Raw genomic sequence first — 18,174 nt, forward strand, 5'->3', positions numbered from 1 at the left:
TTGGCAGAATTCTAGAAAATGAGCTACAGTAAGAGAGAATTATGTACAACATGGTTGTTGTGGCCCCTTCTGAGGCTGTCCTTCTGTGCACATTTGCAAGATAGGAAGTAAGAACTTTCTCTCTAAATTTTGAGTGAGAAACCTAAATCTTTCAGGAGCAGGTGAAGATCCACTCCTTGAAGAAGACTTCTTTTTCTGAACACTCCTTAATTCGGAGGATATACTGTTAATTACCCTTACTGATACTGTCCTGTGATACTCAAGGGCCTTCTATGAATTGTACGTGAGGGTCATATTCCAGCATCTTTCCACTGTATCATGACAACTATAGAGAGTAGGGAATCCTTGGCCAACCCACCTGAAGGGCTAGATGTGTGGGAGGAGGATTTGAGAAGAATTTTCTACTTTCTTCTCTGCTTGCATATGACATAAATATTATTTACATTCTGTGTTTGTATTCCTTCCTGTAGCTACCTTCAATATGCCTGTCTATCTTGTTTCGTCTGCTTTGGATTCAGACCTTCTAGGGGAACGGTCTGTCTGATTTTCCTTCTTCTATACTCTATTTTTCAGGTATTAGGTGCCAACTTTCAAGGCTTCTAAACTTCCTACCCGTACCTCTTTCCAGAGCCTTATTATTTCACATCTAGCTCATGGTAATAGCCTATTTAGTTCTTTTTCCTTTCATAAAATTTTCCCTCCACACGCAGTCCATCCTGTGTATTAGAGTTGTTGGATGCCTACCCATCATGCATTCTCCTTCATCCTTCCCAGTTGAATCCTTTCCTACTTTGCACTCTTCCTCCATGTAGTAGTACATTATCACCAAGAAGATGATTCCTGCTGGGCCGCATCCTGATTAGCCTTTGCACTTTCTGTTAGGTGAAGCACAAAACTTCCTAATTGACACATTTCCCGTTTATTTCTTGTTATTTCTCTGAATTTGCTGCCTGAACCACCACATTTGAGTCCCCTTGTTCTTTACTGGCTGTGTCTTCCCAACCAGTGTCATTCATCTTGCTTCCTCTGTGCAAAATGCCTCAGCTGCTCTACCATTCTTTCATTGGGATAACATTCCCTGCAGTGGAATCACAGCTTATGCAGGGCTTAGGTTCTGAAACCAGTTCATATGGCAACAATCTCATGTCATTAAAATTATGGACCATGAAAAGGAACGGTCCGAACTGTAATATTTATTTTCTTTCTTTGATTTTTTCTTATTTATTTTTTCCTTTCATTGAATGGATGTAGTTTAATTTGTGTAATTTAAATATGAGTATGATAAAACTGTTGATCTTGAAATGATTTTCTACCTCTTCTGTTGACAAATTTGTATGCCATTCATTCAGCAACTGGAACTAGCCTCATCTTGTGTGTTGGGGATTCCCAAGACTACCCCACATTCAGAGATTCACTAGAAGGACTCCTGGGACTCAGTATATAGTTGTACTCATGGGTAAGATTTATTTCAGTGATGTAGCGAGGTGGTACAGCTGGATCATAAGGGAAGAAGGCTCAGGTAGAGTCTGGAGGAACCCATGTATAGATTTCCTTACGCTTTCTCCCTCCCATGAGGGGTCACACAGAGCTCACTCTTCTCCCAGTCATGAAGAAGCAGCCACACACGTGTGATGTTTCTGTACAGGGAGACCCATTAGAAATTCAGTACCCAAGATTTTTACTGGGGGCTTGTAGGCACCTTCTGCCTTAGCATGCACCAAAATTCCAGATTCCCAGAAGAAAAGCAGGTGTTCAGCATAAACCGTAGTGTTTACACTGTCCAGGAACAGTGAACCACCCTTACCCATTAACTATTTACTGGGGGCACCCTGAGAACACAAGTTCCCATTGCCAGTCAAAGGCCAATCTTACAAGCAGGCCTCTGAGGCCTGCTGGGTTTACTCCTTTCGCAAACCTTGTCTACTGAAAGATTTTCATAACATACTCTTTTCTAATATCCTATTTTCACTTCGGTCCATCCTCAGGACTTGGAACTGTGTGTTACTGTACATCTGTACGTACTAAATGTTTTTGAAATGAATGAAGTTTATTTGTCCACCTACTTTATAATAACCAGGCATTGCTCTGTGGGTGTTTTGTTTAAATCATGTTTTGTTTCTTTATTAATACTGAAGATGTTGAATAAGGGAACTATATTCTAGAATTTCATTTGTTGCTTCTCATGGCATGTTTTAAAATAACTGATAAAGAACTGCACGGTAGATGTTGTTAAATAAATGTTGCTTACTGATAACTAATGTTACCTTTTAGAATTCTTCAGCACAGAACTGTGGTTGTTGGATGATTATAAGAAGGGAAAGGATGAACCTTGGTGATTGGGAAATACTTGATTGCCTTAGGTGTATTCTTATAATAAGATAATTCATTTGTTTCTTTATCGAGGAAGTTGCGTATATTTTGAAGACGTGAATGAAGAGAGTACAGTTAATTTAAATGGGCTGGGCAGATTCAATTTTAATAGCTGTAGAAAAGCTGTATATTTAGGAAAAACCTAAAAACAGTGACTACACCAGTGGAATTTGGGTTAGGAGATAAGAATCAAAGGAAAAATGGATCTTTCTTTTTCTTTTCATTTTTTCTCCCTGTGGACTGCACAGTGCTCTTTGTTTTTCAGTGTTTCTATAACCCTTGCCCAGAAACGTTCAGATACAAAGCATCATCTTTTAAAAACAATATCAAAACTATGATCTCTGGATCTTGGAGATTATCATTGTTTTTTTATATGACCAACTCTTTGAAATGCTTTCCTGTCTGATAAGTAGAGTTTTGCTACTAAAATTTTCATATTTTTGCCATATTTTCTGTGCCCTTTTAATATACCGTAGGGAGGGTTCTCCAAAAGCTGACTTCAAGGCTTTGTCTAAGTCTCAAATCTGTATTAAAAATTGAGCAACGCTATAGGCTCATAAAACTTTAACCAGATTTAAAGTTTTGTGAATCATTTCTAATGGATCTGATGGATCACACCAAATTGTCAAAAGACATGCTGACTTTATTAATGTGGTTTTCTGATTCTTTGGTGAAATAATACTTTACTTATAGAGAAGTTACCTGTCTTATGATATTGACAAAATCAAATGTAAAAAAAAAAAGCCACTAAGCAGTCCAAATGGATGCCACAGTATTTATACACTATCTTTTGCATGTTCTTTACAGAAAACCCCTAAAGCGGTGGGTATAATAAGCTAATGCCAGCTAAATTTACTTTATTCTGTATGCAGTAAAAAACTAGTCTATCCAAAAATGTCACTGAAATCTGACTGTCTGAACGTGTTTATAAAACTGTAGAAAGGGACAGTGGCTACACTGCTAAGGCTCTCTCATAAATTTACCATGGAAAAGATGATATGCTTTTCACTGTGTCTTTCACGTTGTCATGTCAGTTATTTCTTCTTTTAAAAAATTAGCCCAATTTAAAAAGTACTTTGAAAAGCAAGATATGGAGTGCTTTTCAAGTAAGTCTCTCATTACCTCTTATAAATTATTTTTGAACTTTTAAAGGAAATAAAGGCAAGACAGTTTAAAAAAGGACACATTAGCTGAGCTTTTAGTGAATAAAATATTTATTGAGACAGTACCAAATAAAAGGTTTCCATCTCTGAAACAATCTGTACAGGTGCCCAAGTACAGGATTTGCTTACCTGCAGAAACCTAACCGAGTTCCTCAGTTAAACTTGCCTTTGACGGTATCAGGAGAACTTCCTTGATACAGCTTACGTGATTAAAAAGGCAACCTCAGCTAAGATGTGGCAACCAAAAAAGCTTTTGTGATTTTAAATTGCGTCAGTAGAGACAGTGCCCAGATCATAATAGTCCTTTGTGTGCTGACTTCTGTCCCGTGTTAAGAGAGTTTTGACAGATTAGTGTGCATCTATATGGGGACAACCAGGATGGTGAAGGAACGTTTATCACATCAGACAAGGAAAGAGTTATTTTCTTGTAGAAGAGAAAGTGTAGAGAAGGAGGGACTCCAGCCTTCAGAAATTTGAAGGGCTGTATGTACGTAGGAGAGAAATTAAAACTACTGAAAGGACAGAGCTGGGATTGAATGCAGTTGGTCACAGAGCAACATGTTTGAATTTGGCGTAAGGAAGAGTGTCAGCTCAGCTGAAACTACACCTGGGTTTGCTACTACCTAGTAATGGCACCTGTTCTTACTTCAGGTGTCCAAGCAGAGGCTACTTGTATGTATTTGGGTTTGAATAGGGGTTTTTAGGATATCCTTCATGTTTGTTCCTTGAAAAAGCTGACATGGCAGAAAAATGGTACATACGTACCCAGCTGTGCTGTTGAAAGCAGTGTTCGTCTTTAAGAATGTCTGTTAGTTGCTGTGAGCCTCACTTTCCTCAGTGTACTGATAACTTTGTGATTGCAAAATATTCATTGGTATAAAGAAGTCATGCATCTTATTCCTTTGAGGCTCACGCAGTGTCTGTGAGGTCACAGGGCAGGGACTGTCATCCCCGTTTTAGAGGTCAGGAGACCATGGCTCAGCTCAGCTAGAGGAAATGACTCACCCTATGCGATACAGTCAGAGCTTGGCTCACATCTGGCCTTTTGATTCCTGGTCCAGCATTTTTACCATTTTTTACCACTCTAGAATGCCTTCTTGAGGTTCCTTCCAGCTTGAAATATTTAGGGCACTAATTATTTATAATGAAAAAGAGACTTTATTTTTCTCATCAGTCTTTTTAAGTTATTTAATTTTGTGTGTATTATATTATGGATGTTATTCAGTAAAGAGTCATCTGTAACAGCCTGTGTTTTCCCTCTGTGTGCTTTGCCGTCTGAGGACGGGGGTTCTGGGGATTAGGATCATGAGACACTATGTGGGGGAGATATAAGTAGATACGCTACGGTGATACGTGTGTGTGTGTTTAAAGGCACCAAAGCTGGGAAGAATTTTAGACTGAATACTTTGAAAAATCAACAGGAAAGGGCATCCCTGGTGGCGCAGTGGTTGAGAGTCCGCCTGCCGATGCAGGGGATACGGGTTCGTGCCCCGGTCCGGGAGGATCCCACATGCCGCGGAGCGGCTGGGCCCGTGAGCCATGGCCGCTGAGCCTGCGCGTCCGGAGCCTGTGCTCCGCGGCGGGAGAGGCCACAACAGTGAGAGGCCCTCATACCGCAAAAAAAAAAAAAAAAAAAATCAACCATCCCTTTGCTTAGAAACTGTAAATCATTAGCATTTCCTAGGGATGATCTTTGCTGATTTCTGAAAGTGTGTCTCTTTAGTTTAAATCTGACAACAGTGTGCTGTCAGAATTGATTATTTGAGCACACTTAGTTTTTTGTGGTCCTAAAGATATCATGAAGCCTGGGTAATTAAATACTGAAGGCAGGGCATCTGGCCTTCAGTTAAAAACAATTGCCGAAAGAATGCCTGTAATTTAAATACAAAAATATGATGACATTTTATCCTCTAAAGACATCCATACTCTAAATCTTAGTTCTTAAAACTACCTTCTTTGAAAAGTCTTGTTGAAAGACAGAAAGGAAAATATATTTTCTTTAATAAATCAACATAACATATTGTGACTTCTAATTAAGGATATTATTTGTATATTTTTGGAACTGACTATATTTCACTGCCATTAAATTTTACCATATGTTAAATAAAATTCCATTGGGTACATTTTGCCCTGTCTGGGGACAAATCTGGCTGATTAGCTTTGCTCTGGGAACCCTGATGTCCTGTATGTGTTGAGTGAAAGATTCCTCAGGCGTTCAGAATAATTGAAGGAAAATAATAGAGTAACGTTGTCGACCCTTCTGCTGTGAAAATGAACCATCCAAGTAATAAATAAGCTTTTCTGTCTATAGTTGACACAATTTAACGGAAAATACTTAAATTTAAGGAAAGAAAAATTCTTATATATTTTATTTGATTACATATTTCCATTTCTTTCATTTACATGTTAGGGTTTACTTTTGTTGAGCTGAGTCTTTCTGTGATTTCTTCTGTCCTTTGCTGGGTGGGAAGACAAACTGTGACATATTTAACGCTGCTGATCTTTAATCTGGAAAAAAGACAGATCCGTTGTAGCACATTATCTTGGACCTTGCAAAAGGACGTCGGTAGCATTTGACAGAGCGGAGAACCTGCCAAGTTCCTGCGCAGTGATAATTTTCATTTAATATACAGTGACAGAGTCCTAGAGATATGAATGACTGGATTAAAGGGGGAAGGTTTTCATGTTCACATGAGGGTTTCTTTCCCTTTCCTACTTTAGCTAACTTATTTTTGTGTAACTGGCTTAGGAAGACTGTGCAGATCAGAGTTTGGGATTGAGATGGTTTTTACTGCAAGATGAGAATTTGACTTCTTTGTAGCCCCAGGTATTCAGAAGATGACCCTCCGTAGGACAGTAACCAATACACTTCATTTCCATGAAAATTCAAATAGAATAAGATGGCATTTGGAAAACTAGTTTTGAAAGGAAAAACAATACACATTGGCTGCAAAGGTCAGTTCGATGCTGGAACATGGTACTAAGAGGAATTTTGGATCTTCTTTATTCATTAGTCTTTAAAAAAATGTTCAATTTATTCCCTCAGGGTTCAGTATCAAATTAAAATAGATAAATGGAGACTTTAATAATAGCCATCTGTCTAGAGTTTTTTTGATTTGGTTTCTCTGGGAAGAGGAAAGATGGATTAGATTATCCTTGGATGTCTCTTAGATATTTCAGTGAGGAGAATGCCGGGGTTAGGGTAGGAAGATAAAAGTCATGTGAGCAGATAATCCAGCAGCTTGCAGTGAAGTGTTGAGGACTGGAATGGAGGAACGAGGAAAGGACCAGCCACTCGAAAGCTGGAGAAAACAGGTAGCCTGCAAAGACTGTGCAGGGACTTAAGAGTCACTTGGGTAAGGATGTTTAGAGTGAAACAAATGGGCAATGGCTCTGTTAATGAACAAAACAAGTTATCTCAAATATGAATGTGTAGGCCACTGTAGTATATCATTATAGTGTTGTTATGAGAGTATAAGTGATAATATATAAATTTAGATTATTGAATGTGACAAATCTTGTAAGAATTTTAATAAAAAATTAAATTGTGCATGTCTCTTAAGCCAGAATATGATGTGAGAAGGTAATAGACAACCAGAAAGTGCATACATCTAATGGACTGGAATTGAGTTGCTGAGTCATTCAACATAGCCGGAGCCAAAGGGCCTGGGAAAAAGCTGAAAAAATAAGGAACAAACAATGCCCCTGGTAAAATGGGCTTATTATAATAAGTCACAGAGAAATCTTTGTTGTGTTTCACATCTTTGAAGAAAGAATTTCAAATGTCAAACACATCTGATATATATTGTACTTAATACTGGGTAACAAATGTATAGCTAAGAAGAGCCATTAACCAGTTTCTGTAGGTAGTTTTCTCCTCTCAAATGCGGTCTGCCATGGGCGAGCACGCTGGTGTTTCCCTACATAGAATCAGTTGGACTGTGTGGATTTCAACAACAGTTGTAGGTTTTAGATTTCAGTTCTGAGAAAATTTATCTTTCAGGTATCTAGTGGCGATGCTACCTGTTCTGCTTAATTTAGTTGTTTGTCAATATAAACAGTTTTGTTACTGTAGCTGTGGAGGAGCCTGGAAAGGAGATTTTATACCTAGATATTTAGAATTACCTTTTTACTCTGCTTCAACACATGTGAACTGGTGTCCTCTTTGAAGAGGGGTTGTAGAGTGTCCTATTTTTCCCAGCAGTGTGGCTGGACATTTTTGGCATCACCCAGTGGGCAGTGAGGGTTCTGAGTTAACGGCTAAGCAGGAAGGCAGGACAGTTTTCAAGGGCCTCCCAAAGCAGATCTCAGCGTGAGATCGTTATTTAGTGAGAAATTCCCATAGCTTCACACCTAAACATACGAGATGTAAATATGATGTATTTATAGTCTTACGTTCTTTTAGCGATTACAGTATAGAAAATTAAATCCCTGCTTTCCAGTGAGGGTCTGCCATTTATTAGAGAGATTTTTAAATGATTATTGAGGATCCTTGGGCCCTTAAGAAAACAGGGATTGTTTGAGAAACATGGCAGATATAAGATACAAGGGGCAGGCTAACTGTATTTTTTCCCAGACAATATGTATTAGAATCTTGAATATCAGTCCTTGCAGTGCATGCAGCAGATGTTCTTACACAGCAGCTTTTGGGTAACTTGACCTGTAGGGATGGCTTCTTGGTTTCCAGGTCAGCGCACGATCTGGCCTATGGCAGCCTGTCTGATCTCAACGCCCACCATGGCCTATGCCAGCCTGTCTGATCTCAACGCCCACCATTGTCTTGGTGCTCCTTCTGTTCCAGCCTCATGACCTTCTTGCTGTTCTTAATTTGTTTCCAACTCAGGGCCTTTCTGTTTGCCCTTTACTTGCTGTTCCCTCTAGCCTGGAACCACACTTTCCTGAGCTCTCCCCTGGGCTGTGCCCTCCCTTCATTTAGGACTCTTTTCAGGTCATCTCATCAGAGAGGCTTTGCCTGACCAGCTCATCTGGAAGAGCCCTTCTCCCCTCACTCTGCATCCTCCTCTTATCCTTTAGTTGTCTTCATAGCACTTACCTTTACCTGAAGTTATATTCTGTGCTTGTTTGCTCTTAAGTGCTGTGAGGTCAGGCTTCATCTATCTGTCTTGTTCACTGAAAGATTCCCAGTGCATTAGCAGTACTTGGCACTATGGTCGGGACTCAGTCAGTATTTGTTCAGTGAATGAATGATTGTCCAAATGTATCATGAAAATACGTACCTTATTAGGCTAGTTGTGCTTTACTTTATAAAAGTTTGGAGGTCTGGAATTTGTTTTTTCCCACTCCAAGTCAGTGAAGGTATAGTGTTTATATTTGTGTTACTTGGTGTTAGAGATGTGGAGTGCTAATCACGCATTGCTCCCCCCCCCCCTCCTCAATTCCAATTGAATATAAACACACAATGAACATTGGGTAGAGATTGGTATATGTTTTATTAAACTGAGCAAGTGCCCAGTACCCTACAATGCAGAGGTTTTGAGAAGCTAGATTCGAAGCAACTTGGATTCAAGAATGCCCAGTGGAGTACTTGCTCCTTTGGCAGTTACCCTCCTCCCCTGATTGAGAGTTGAGTAAATCTGACCGGGAGGGTTTATGGCAAGAAACAAAAAACAGAGAGCCCACCGTCGTTCTCAGCAAGACATGAGCAGGCCATGAAAGGACAAAATTGAACTTGTTTTATTCATCCACTAGTTAAAAATGTGAATTGTGGCCCAGGGGATGTCAGATTCCACTGGTTAGATTAGCAAATTCTCCGCATATGGAAATGATTCCGTAGGCAGGTGGAGAGAGAAATTGAAAGGATTTATCCAGCTCCACCCCTCCCATTTGGGGAACCAAGCAGCCCTGCCGTCTTGGGTGGAAAGAAAGGGGATGGTTTGCAATTATAGTTATCTCCTGAACAATTGCATTTGTGACACATATATTGAAATACACCTACAAATAAATAATCTTGACCAGAAAAGAGCTATCAACACCGGATGTTTCTGAGAGTTGATTGCAATTGTGAGTCATCTAGACATCTGCCAAATTAAAGTAGGCTCTGTTTGTACATATGTTTAAAGGGAAGAACGGATGTTAATCCAGCATCTATTCAACACCTGTTAATAAGAAAGGTAATACTTATAAAAAATATCATGTTATTTTTAGTATGGGTAATCTATTTAGTATGGTTAGTATTAACTTCAAGTACAAATTCAGGAGCTTTTATGTTTCAGGTTCGTGGGAGTAAGGGAGAAGTTCTGTACATATTGGATGCTACCAACCCACGGCACTCCAACTGGCTTCGCTTTGTCCATGAGGCACCATCTCAGGAGCAGAAGAACTTGGCTGCCATTCAGGTGAGCTTATTTGCTTCTTATTTGTACTCTGTACTGCGAGGGGAATGAACTAATTTATAACTGTACTCCCTGTTTTAAATTTATTTCCCAATGACCTGCTTCAAATAACAGTAACTAACTCATAAAAGCAGAGAAATCTTATCTAGGCAGCATGTGCAGGAAAGGGCAAGCCTAGCTGTAAATTGACACCAGATCACTCACTTTATGAGAATCCTTGAGGGAATGAATTACATGGGCTGATATTGTCCTTGGCGGCTTCTGCTTTCAAGTACTTTTAATTCACTCAGTGAATGTTTATTGATAGTTTTTCTGTTTGATGGTTTATTTGGCTCATAGCACCATATTCTGTGTTATTATTTGGGAAAGGCTTCATGGAGAAAGTTTATTTGGGTATATCCCTATGACTGTACTCTGAGCTTCTTGAGGGTATTGTATTACTCAGGGTTTTCAGAGAAACAGAACCAATAGGATCTATGTATCTATATCTGTATATCTATATCTATGATGTATAGCTATCTATCTGTCAGTCCATCCATCCATCCATCCAGAGAGAGAAAGAAAGAGACTGAGAAAGAGGCTCATTGTAAGGAATTGGAGGCTGGCAAGTCCAAAATCTGCAGCGCCGATGTCCCACTTTGAGTCCAGAGGCAACAGGCTGCTGTAGAACAAGGAACAGCTGATGGATGGTCTAGTTCAAGTCTGATGACTGGAAGGCTGCTGTAGAATCAGCAAGAGCTAGTGTCCCACTTGAAAGGCTGTCAGGCCCGAAGCGTGGATATTCCAGTTTAAAGGCCATCAGGCAAAAGAATTCTCTTTTACTTGGGGGAAGGAGACCCTTTTGTTCTTGTCAGGACTTCAGCTGATTGGCCGAGACCCACCTACATTGTGGAGGGCAATCTCCTTTACTCAAATTCATGCATTAAAACGTTAATCTCATTCAAAAGCACCCTCACAGAAAAACCCAGAGTAGTGTTTGAAAGACTGTCTGGGAGCCCTGTGGCCCAGTCATGCTGGCACATAAAATTAACTCTGCCAGGTGGGATCAATGTTTTCCTGAATTCGTATCCCTATATCTTAGTATAGTGCTACACACAACATTAGTCTCTAATACAAACTGTGAGTTGAACTTCAGTGATCCCTCGGTGGAAATTAAGGGAAGAAGAGAAAAGGTCAAGGCAAGGAGTTTTTAGAGGGGCTCTATAATTAAAACTCACTGGACAGATCATTAAGAGAATAAAGAAACATTACATTCTGTTGGGGAATTAACTTATCGCATGTGAAAACTCAGCTCCTGAATCCTAAACTGCAGAAGAGGAAGCAAAGCTATGGTTGGCAGAAGCAAGAGGGAAGGGGAACGAATAAGGGAACTAACAGTTCTTTGAGTATTTACCCATGTGCACTATTCTAGAAGCTTCATATATATTATGTCATTTATTCAAAACTCTGAGAGCTTACGCTGATTTCACTCAATTCCAAGTCTAAGACCAACAGGAGCAAGAGGGAAAAATGCACAGAATTAGGTTTTAAAGTAACCAGAAAACACAGTCATTTAGAATATTTCATTTCCTGATGTTATTAGCTCACCAGATTTCTTCAGTAAAAAGAAGTAGTGGATCACCAGTGTGATTACTGTTTCTTTTGGTATGGATAAATGAGTGATGACTTACCAAAGGGCCACGTGGGGGATGCAAAATAGGATGTTTTGGCAGCCAGCTGTATTCAAGCCACTTTTTAGATTGTTCATGACATGTGTTGATCCAATCACACATTGAAGTTGATCTCTTTTTTTTAATTTGTAGACATTATTTTTTTTCAAGTATTTTATATTTTTTATGGTTTTCTGAGGCATACTTATCTCACGGGATCTTCAGTTATATCCTAATTTTAATTTACAGACTCAGTTTAAGTGTTCCCTTGTAAATGTTAACAATATCAAAATTGCCTGTAGAACCATGAAACCTAATTTAGGGAAACCCATTGTTTTGTAGGTTCTTCATTATTGTGTTTTAGAGAATATTATTCTGTTTAAACTAGATTCTTTTCTTCTTATGCTTAAATAATGATTTTAAGCTGTTCTCAAATTCCTTTTTGGGCATTTCTTCCTATTGGCTGTTATTTCTGTAGCATCGGTAGCTCTCTCCATTTGCCCAAACTTTCAAGGTGTAATATGCTCAGCTTTGAGTTTTGCCCCAGAATCTCTCATCAGGTTTATCCTTGTTGAAGAGTTCCCTTCAACTGTACATTTTGCTTATACTGAATTCTTTAGTTAACGGATTACTGTCAGTAAGTGTTTGTCTCCATCTTTCGCTACCCAGATTTGCTACTCTATGCCCTGTTTATTTCATCATATTGTAGCCACCTACACTTCTCTCCTTTTTGGTAACCAGGATTTCTAAGACTTACACAGTTTTCATGTTAATTCGGTGTATTCAGTGCAGTACTTTTCTTCCTCTATTTCAACTGTGTTTCTTTCCTTGAAAGCAAATAGGAATCTACAAAAGATGACTGTTGCAACTTTGGTACTCCAAGATGTTATTGTTGGACTTGCTAATAGGGGGTGAAGTGGGAGTGGCAGTAGCGTAGGACTCATAAACTAGCTGGAGGCTATGTGAAGTTTCACACTTGAATTTAATTAGAATCTGTGACTGTTCAGAGGCCACTGTGAGAGTCTTTGGGTGCAGAAGTGATGACAGTGCCTTTAATTCCTTTTAACGTGGTTTTGGCCTTTCCTAAGGGGGGGTTGAGTGCGGTGCTACCATGTTTCTTGCCATGGAGCACAGTATGCATCTTTGCTAGCTCCCTTGAGGTAACGTCTTTCTTACTTGAACAGTAGCTGGAGAAGTGGATTGCTCAGGGTTCAAAATCACATTTGAGCTAGAGGCAGAGAGCTTAATATTTGGGTCACATGGCTGACAGTGATATCATCCTTCTGATTAGTTGGGATTATCTCCTGAGGACTGCGTTCCAGAAACACTGAATTGGTAAGAGAAGATCATAATGTTTCCTGCAAAGCATTATGAATCACTTGCCTTCCAAGTTGCATCTGAAATTCAGGGTATTCAGGAAATTTTTTATTTGAGCTGTGTGTCCCAGGAGTGAAGTAAATGAGAAACATTTGTGGCTATGTGGCTTGCTTGGTGGAAAACGTCAATACTCGGTCCAGTTTTTTTGGACAAGGGATTAAGAATTCAAGGTCTGTTTTGGCAGAGGATGGGAACTCTTTTTTGGAGACTCAGTTATACTTCTAGTTTTGCAATTTATTTGATTTTGGAAGACTTGCTTTGGAAATGATGATTTAAATATCTGAATTACTGAAGAAGGGTCTCATAGGCTAACAATTCCTCCCACATGCGCACATTTCAGAATAATCAGTTGAACTGGATGTTCAGACCCATGAAAACTATTTCTGACTAAACCAGAAAATTCTAAACATGAAAGATTTGGCTTAAAATGAACCAAGAGAATTCTTAAGCTCCGTAAGGAACGGGTGATTCTTATTAAATGCTAATTTTATTATACTAAAGGAAAAAAATATGTAATATTTGAAAAGTAATTGAACTACTTAGTGTTTTGCAGGCTTTTGAAAATTTCTGATCTTTTGGTAGAAAACTATTTGTTTAAATACAGAATTATGTCATTTAAAGTTAAAACTTGGAATACTTTAGTCATTTCAGAACTAGAGTATTGTATCTCATGTTCTTAAGACATGTGTCCAGACATACCTTTCCTGGGACTTTTCACAGTATATTATCTTATCAACGTAATGAAAGATGGCTTGTTGTTCTAAAAAAAAAAAAAAAAACAAGGAGCATATGGAAGAATATTTGGGTCTTGGTCCACTACTCTGTGAGGGGTGCCAGGGGATGGGGTGGTCTAACTAGAGGGCACTGGGCTTTGAGCTGAGCTTGTGGTATCAAAAGAGCTCCACCCTGATTCCGATGTCAGTTTGGTTTCCCCATTACCAGGAAAGCTATTTTATTACATATTATTTGCTCTCCTACCTGTGCCTTGTGAGAGGATGGACAATCTTAGACAGTTTATCCCAGAGTCTTTTCTGGTGACACATGGCATTTCAGTATGAAGAAGTGGGAGATCAGATGTGACTCTCCAAGGAGAGCAGCAACTTGCGTGTTTTTAGAGCCCAAATAGTACTTTCTCCATTGTCATCAAGCCACCAAGGTCAACAGGCTTATCAAATAGTGTTGATGCAGAATGGTACCAGCCAAGCAGCCAACCAAAAGAAATATCAAAAGGATTTCTCACTTATACCCAAAATTATACATAGTTTCCTCTAATTCTGTTTCTTCCCTATTTCTATTTTTTTCCTATCAGATTTATACAAATGGTATTTCTACAATATTTTCTAGACTCTGTATGTTACAGAATTGTAAGGTGCAGCTCTCTGGCGATTTCCTTCAATAAAATATCAGTTAAATAACTTGCAGGTCTGTCTTTTAATGGGTTATCTTCCAGTAAGGTACATATTTGTCTTTCACTAGGGTAAAAATTTAAACTAAATTAAAATCACAAGTAATTGGTCCTATGAGGTTTTAAATACCAACCCTACTGTTGCCCTATGTTCCTACAGGGAGTGGGGGAATTTTATTACTTATCAGTTTATTATTTTCAATGAGGTTGTAGTTTATTGGTAGGAAAAATGAATATGTATAGAGAGAGCTTTAAGATACATAGTGATGCCTTGAAGAATGAGTTAATCCTTAATAATGATGATGTTGGCAGCTAACCCTTTCTGCATGCTTACTGTACGCCAGTAAATGGTGATATGTATTAAAACCTTAATACTTACTGTGACACTATAATTATCATTTCCCTTTGTCACATGAGGATACTAGCACACAGAGAATCTAAGTGACTTGTCTGAGCCACACAGCCTGGGGGTAGCTGGATAGGATTTGAACCCTGGTGAATTATCTCCCCTGTCTACTCTCTGAACCTCCGTGCTCTAATACCTTAGAGCTGAGATAAATTATAAAGGAGTAAAGTCAGATTTAAAAACCTTCCGGGGGAGGGATAAATTGGGAGATTGCGATTGACGTGTACACACTGCTATATATAAAATAGTTAACTAATAAGGCCCGACTGTATAGCACAGGGAACGCTACTCAATACTCTGCAATGACCTATATGGGAAAAGAATCTAAAAAAGAGTAGGTATATGTATACGTATAACTGATTCACTTTGCTGTACACCTGAAACTATAACACAACCTTGTAAATCAACTAACTATACTCCAATAACAATTAAAAAAAAAAAACTTCCATATGTCTGAACTTGCTATTTACGTATTTTGAAACTGCTGAAAATTTGCAGAACAATTTAATTTTTAAAAATATTTTTTAAAGTTATTTACATCACATACTCCTTGATCTTTTTTAAGTTCCCCAACTACCCATAATTCATTACAAAGCATTGCACTTTCTTCTTTTCATATAAAGGTGATGTCTAGGCAATATCTGTCCTGGCCTCTTTTCCCCTTTGGTTCCTTTCTTTTTGTCTTAGCTGCTAGCTAATGTGTTAAAAATGAGATAAAGTTAACATTTAGATCTCTTGAAATTAAAAAAAGTAAAATTTCAGAATCAGAGCATGTCAGGTTAGGTATAGGGGAAATTTTCGAGTAGGTAGGATTTTCTTTGTCTGTCAATCCAGAAACCATACAGGTAGTTTTCTCAACTACCTCAATTGAAGACCATCCTGCTTCCCAGTGTCCTTGTGTCACCCAGCAATAAAGTAGGATGTGTTGTTGCCTTTTGACTCATCCAAGGGTTCTATGAATCACTTTAGAGCTTTATTGGAGCTTGACTTTTGAGCTATTTTTTTTTTTTGCATTGACAAACATTTATTTCATTTCTTATTTTAAAAATTTTTATTGGAGTATAGTTGATTTACAATGTTGTGTTAGTTTTCATATGTACAGCAAAGTGAATCAGTTAGACATATACATGTATCCACTCTTTTTTTTTTTTTTTAGATTCTTTTCCCATATAGGCCATTACAGAGTATTGAGTGGAATTCCCTGTGCTCTACAGCAGGTTCTTACTAGTTATCTATTTTATATATAGTAATGTGTCTATGTCAGTCCCAATCTCCCAATTTATCCTCCCCCACCCCGCCCGCTATCCCCTGGTAACCATAGGTTTGTCTTCTACATCCATGCCTCTACTTCTGTTTTGTAAATAAGTTCAATTTGTACCCTTTTTTTTTTTTAAGATTCCACATATAAGTGATATCATATGATATTTTTCAGAACGATTTTTATCTAGCCTATATTATCTCTGTGTATTTGTGGTTACGTTAGTTACATATTTGCTGTGTAACAAATTTCACCCACATTTTAACAGCTTAAAACAACAAACATTTATTATTCATACCTTTGCTGAGGGTCAGGAATTCAGGAGCAACTTAGCTGGGTGGTTCTGGAGTTCTGGCTCCAGGACTGTCACGAGGTTGCAGTCAGGTAGTCAGCTGGGGCTGTTTGGTCTTGGAAGACTTGATTAGATTCCACTTCCAAGTTCACTCACATAGCTATCGGCAGGAGGCTTCAGTTCTTCACGGTGTAAACCTTCCCTGGGACTCCTCACGACAGAGAGAAACAGCTTGCTTCTCTGAGAGTGATGTGAGGGAGAGAAAGCAGCAGTCTTTCATAACCTAATTTTGGAAATGACCTACCATACCATCATTTCTGTAGCATGCTGTTAGTCACACAGACGCAGACCAGCATGGCACAGTGCAGGAGGAGACTTCACAGGAGCGTGGATACCAGGAGGTGGGTCGTCGCTGGAGGCCGTCTTCAAGGCTGGCTACAGCAGTGGTCAGTGGGGGGAATGCGCTTTATAGAAGGATGGGGTAAGGTTAGAATCAGTGACAAAACGAGGCCTTGATATAGAATCAGAAGGAATGCAGAACCCAGCCCAGTTCGGATACTGTTAAGGAAGGCCATTTTAAACAGTAGGTTCCTGACCCTTAACCTCACTGGCTGAGCAATTTATTTAACTCGTTCAGTCAACCGATAGCTCCCAAGCATCTGCTGTGTGCCAGGGCCTGTGCTCAACATTGGAGATATTATAGTTAAAAAGATGATCTAGTTCCTGTTTTCATAGCAGTAAAAATAATCTTTAAAACTCTGTTCCTCTTTGTGAATTAGTGGTAATAATACCTACCTCACTGGATTTTTGTGAGGATTATATTAAATGAGATAACATATGCAAAACCCCTGACCCCTGTATGTGCCAATATATGTTAGCAAGTATTTGCATTATCACTACCCCTGCCATGTCCATAGTTGTTGTCTTTATAGTTTTGTCTCTATGTAAAACAGAACGAAATCTGTTTTATTTCCTCTAAATTCCTCTCAAGGTAGCTAATATAATTCTAAGCATGTAGAAGACTTCTCAGTAAACATTCACCACTGATAGGACAACCTGCTGGATGGAATGAGGGAACCATAAGGGGCCCGCCCCTGACTGTGGCCGCAGACGCCTGGATCCCGGCTCCTGGGCACCTCGGTTGTTGGATGCACAGGGACACACGCGACTGCTAAGGGCACTTGACCACTGTTTACCGTGACTTTGCTGGCTGTGGCTGTGTGGCCTATCTTCCCTCTGGAAAGATAATTAGGACTTTATAGATGCAAGAAATATCCTGACGTAGAAGATGTCTTGTGCTGTGCAGAGACCTTTACTAGATGCAGTGGTTTGGCAACCTTAGAGATAGGTTTGGGATCATTGTGATGTCTGTGCTAAGCCACTTTTCAGCTTTTTCAAAGAAGCAGGTTTTGTGCAGGTTGGTTGTTTCCTAAAGAACATGTCTACATTCTGCCTGCTCTCAGCTGTCTTTCAGTGAATGCTGGATACTAGTGGGGAGCATCCCTAGAAATCACTTCAAAGGCTCATCATTTTGTAACCCAGCAAAGCATTAACCGAAAGGAAGCCAGAGGGCTGAAGAGTGTGTGTTTCCTAATTGATTTGGGGCCTTTGGTAACAGGGTGTTAGAGATAGTGAATGTATGAATTAGAATTGAAAATAGAAATTCTGTGAAATGATTCTTTGTGGAGGAAAAGGTGCTGAGTCTTTTAACATTTAATTTAAATTTATTATTCATTTAGAATTAAATTCTATTTAATATTGGATTTAAAACTTAAAATTTAAAACTTAAAAAATATTTAATTAAAAATATTCCCCACACCACCAGAGCAGAAACCCAAACCACGTAATATATCGATGGTCTCACTTAGAGAAATGATTTATTCACCTATGAATTTCTGTCA

At 38.9% G+C, this 18,174-nt stretch overlaps 1 protein-coding gene across 3 annotated transcripts in view; it reads left to right on the top strand.

Moving 5' to 3' along the window:
* Positions 1–18,174, top strand: part of PRDM5 (PR/SET domain 5) — a 209,513-nt gene that overhangs the window by 58,289 nt on the left and 133,050 nt on the right. For all 3 annotated transcript variants that reach the window (XR_009563928.1, XM_030863957.2, XM_030863958.2), the window contains exon 3: positions 9,767–9,889. Coding sequence is in view for 2 of the 3 variants with exons in the window: in XM_030863957.2 (XP_030719817.1) it covers positions 9,767–9,889 (123 nt within the window). In the remaining variant the exon portion in view is untranslated. The remainder of the gene's footprint in view (positions 1–9,766; positions 9,890–18,174) is intronic.

The sequence above is a fragment of the Globicephala melas genome, chromosome 5, assembly GCF_963455315.2.
Source record: "Globicephala melas chromosome 5, mGloMel1.2, whole genome shotgun sequence".
Lineage (NCBI taxonomy): Eukaryota > Metazoa > Chordata > Mammalia > Artiodactyla > Delphinidae > Globicephala > Globicephala melas.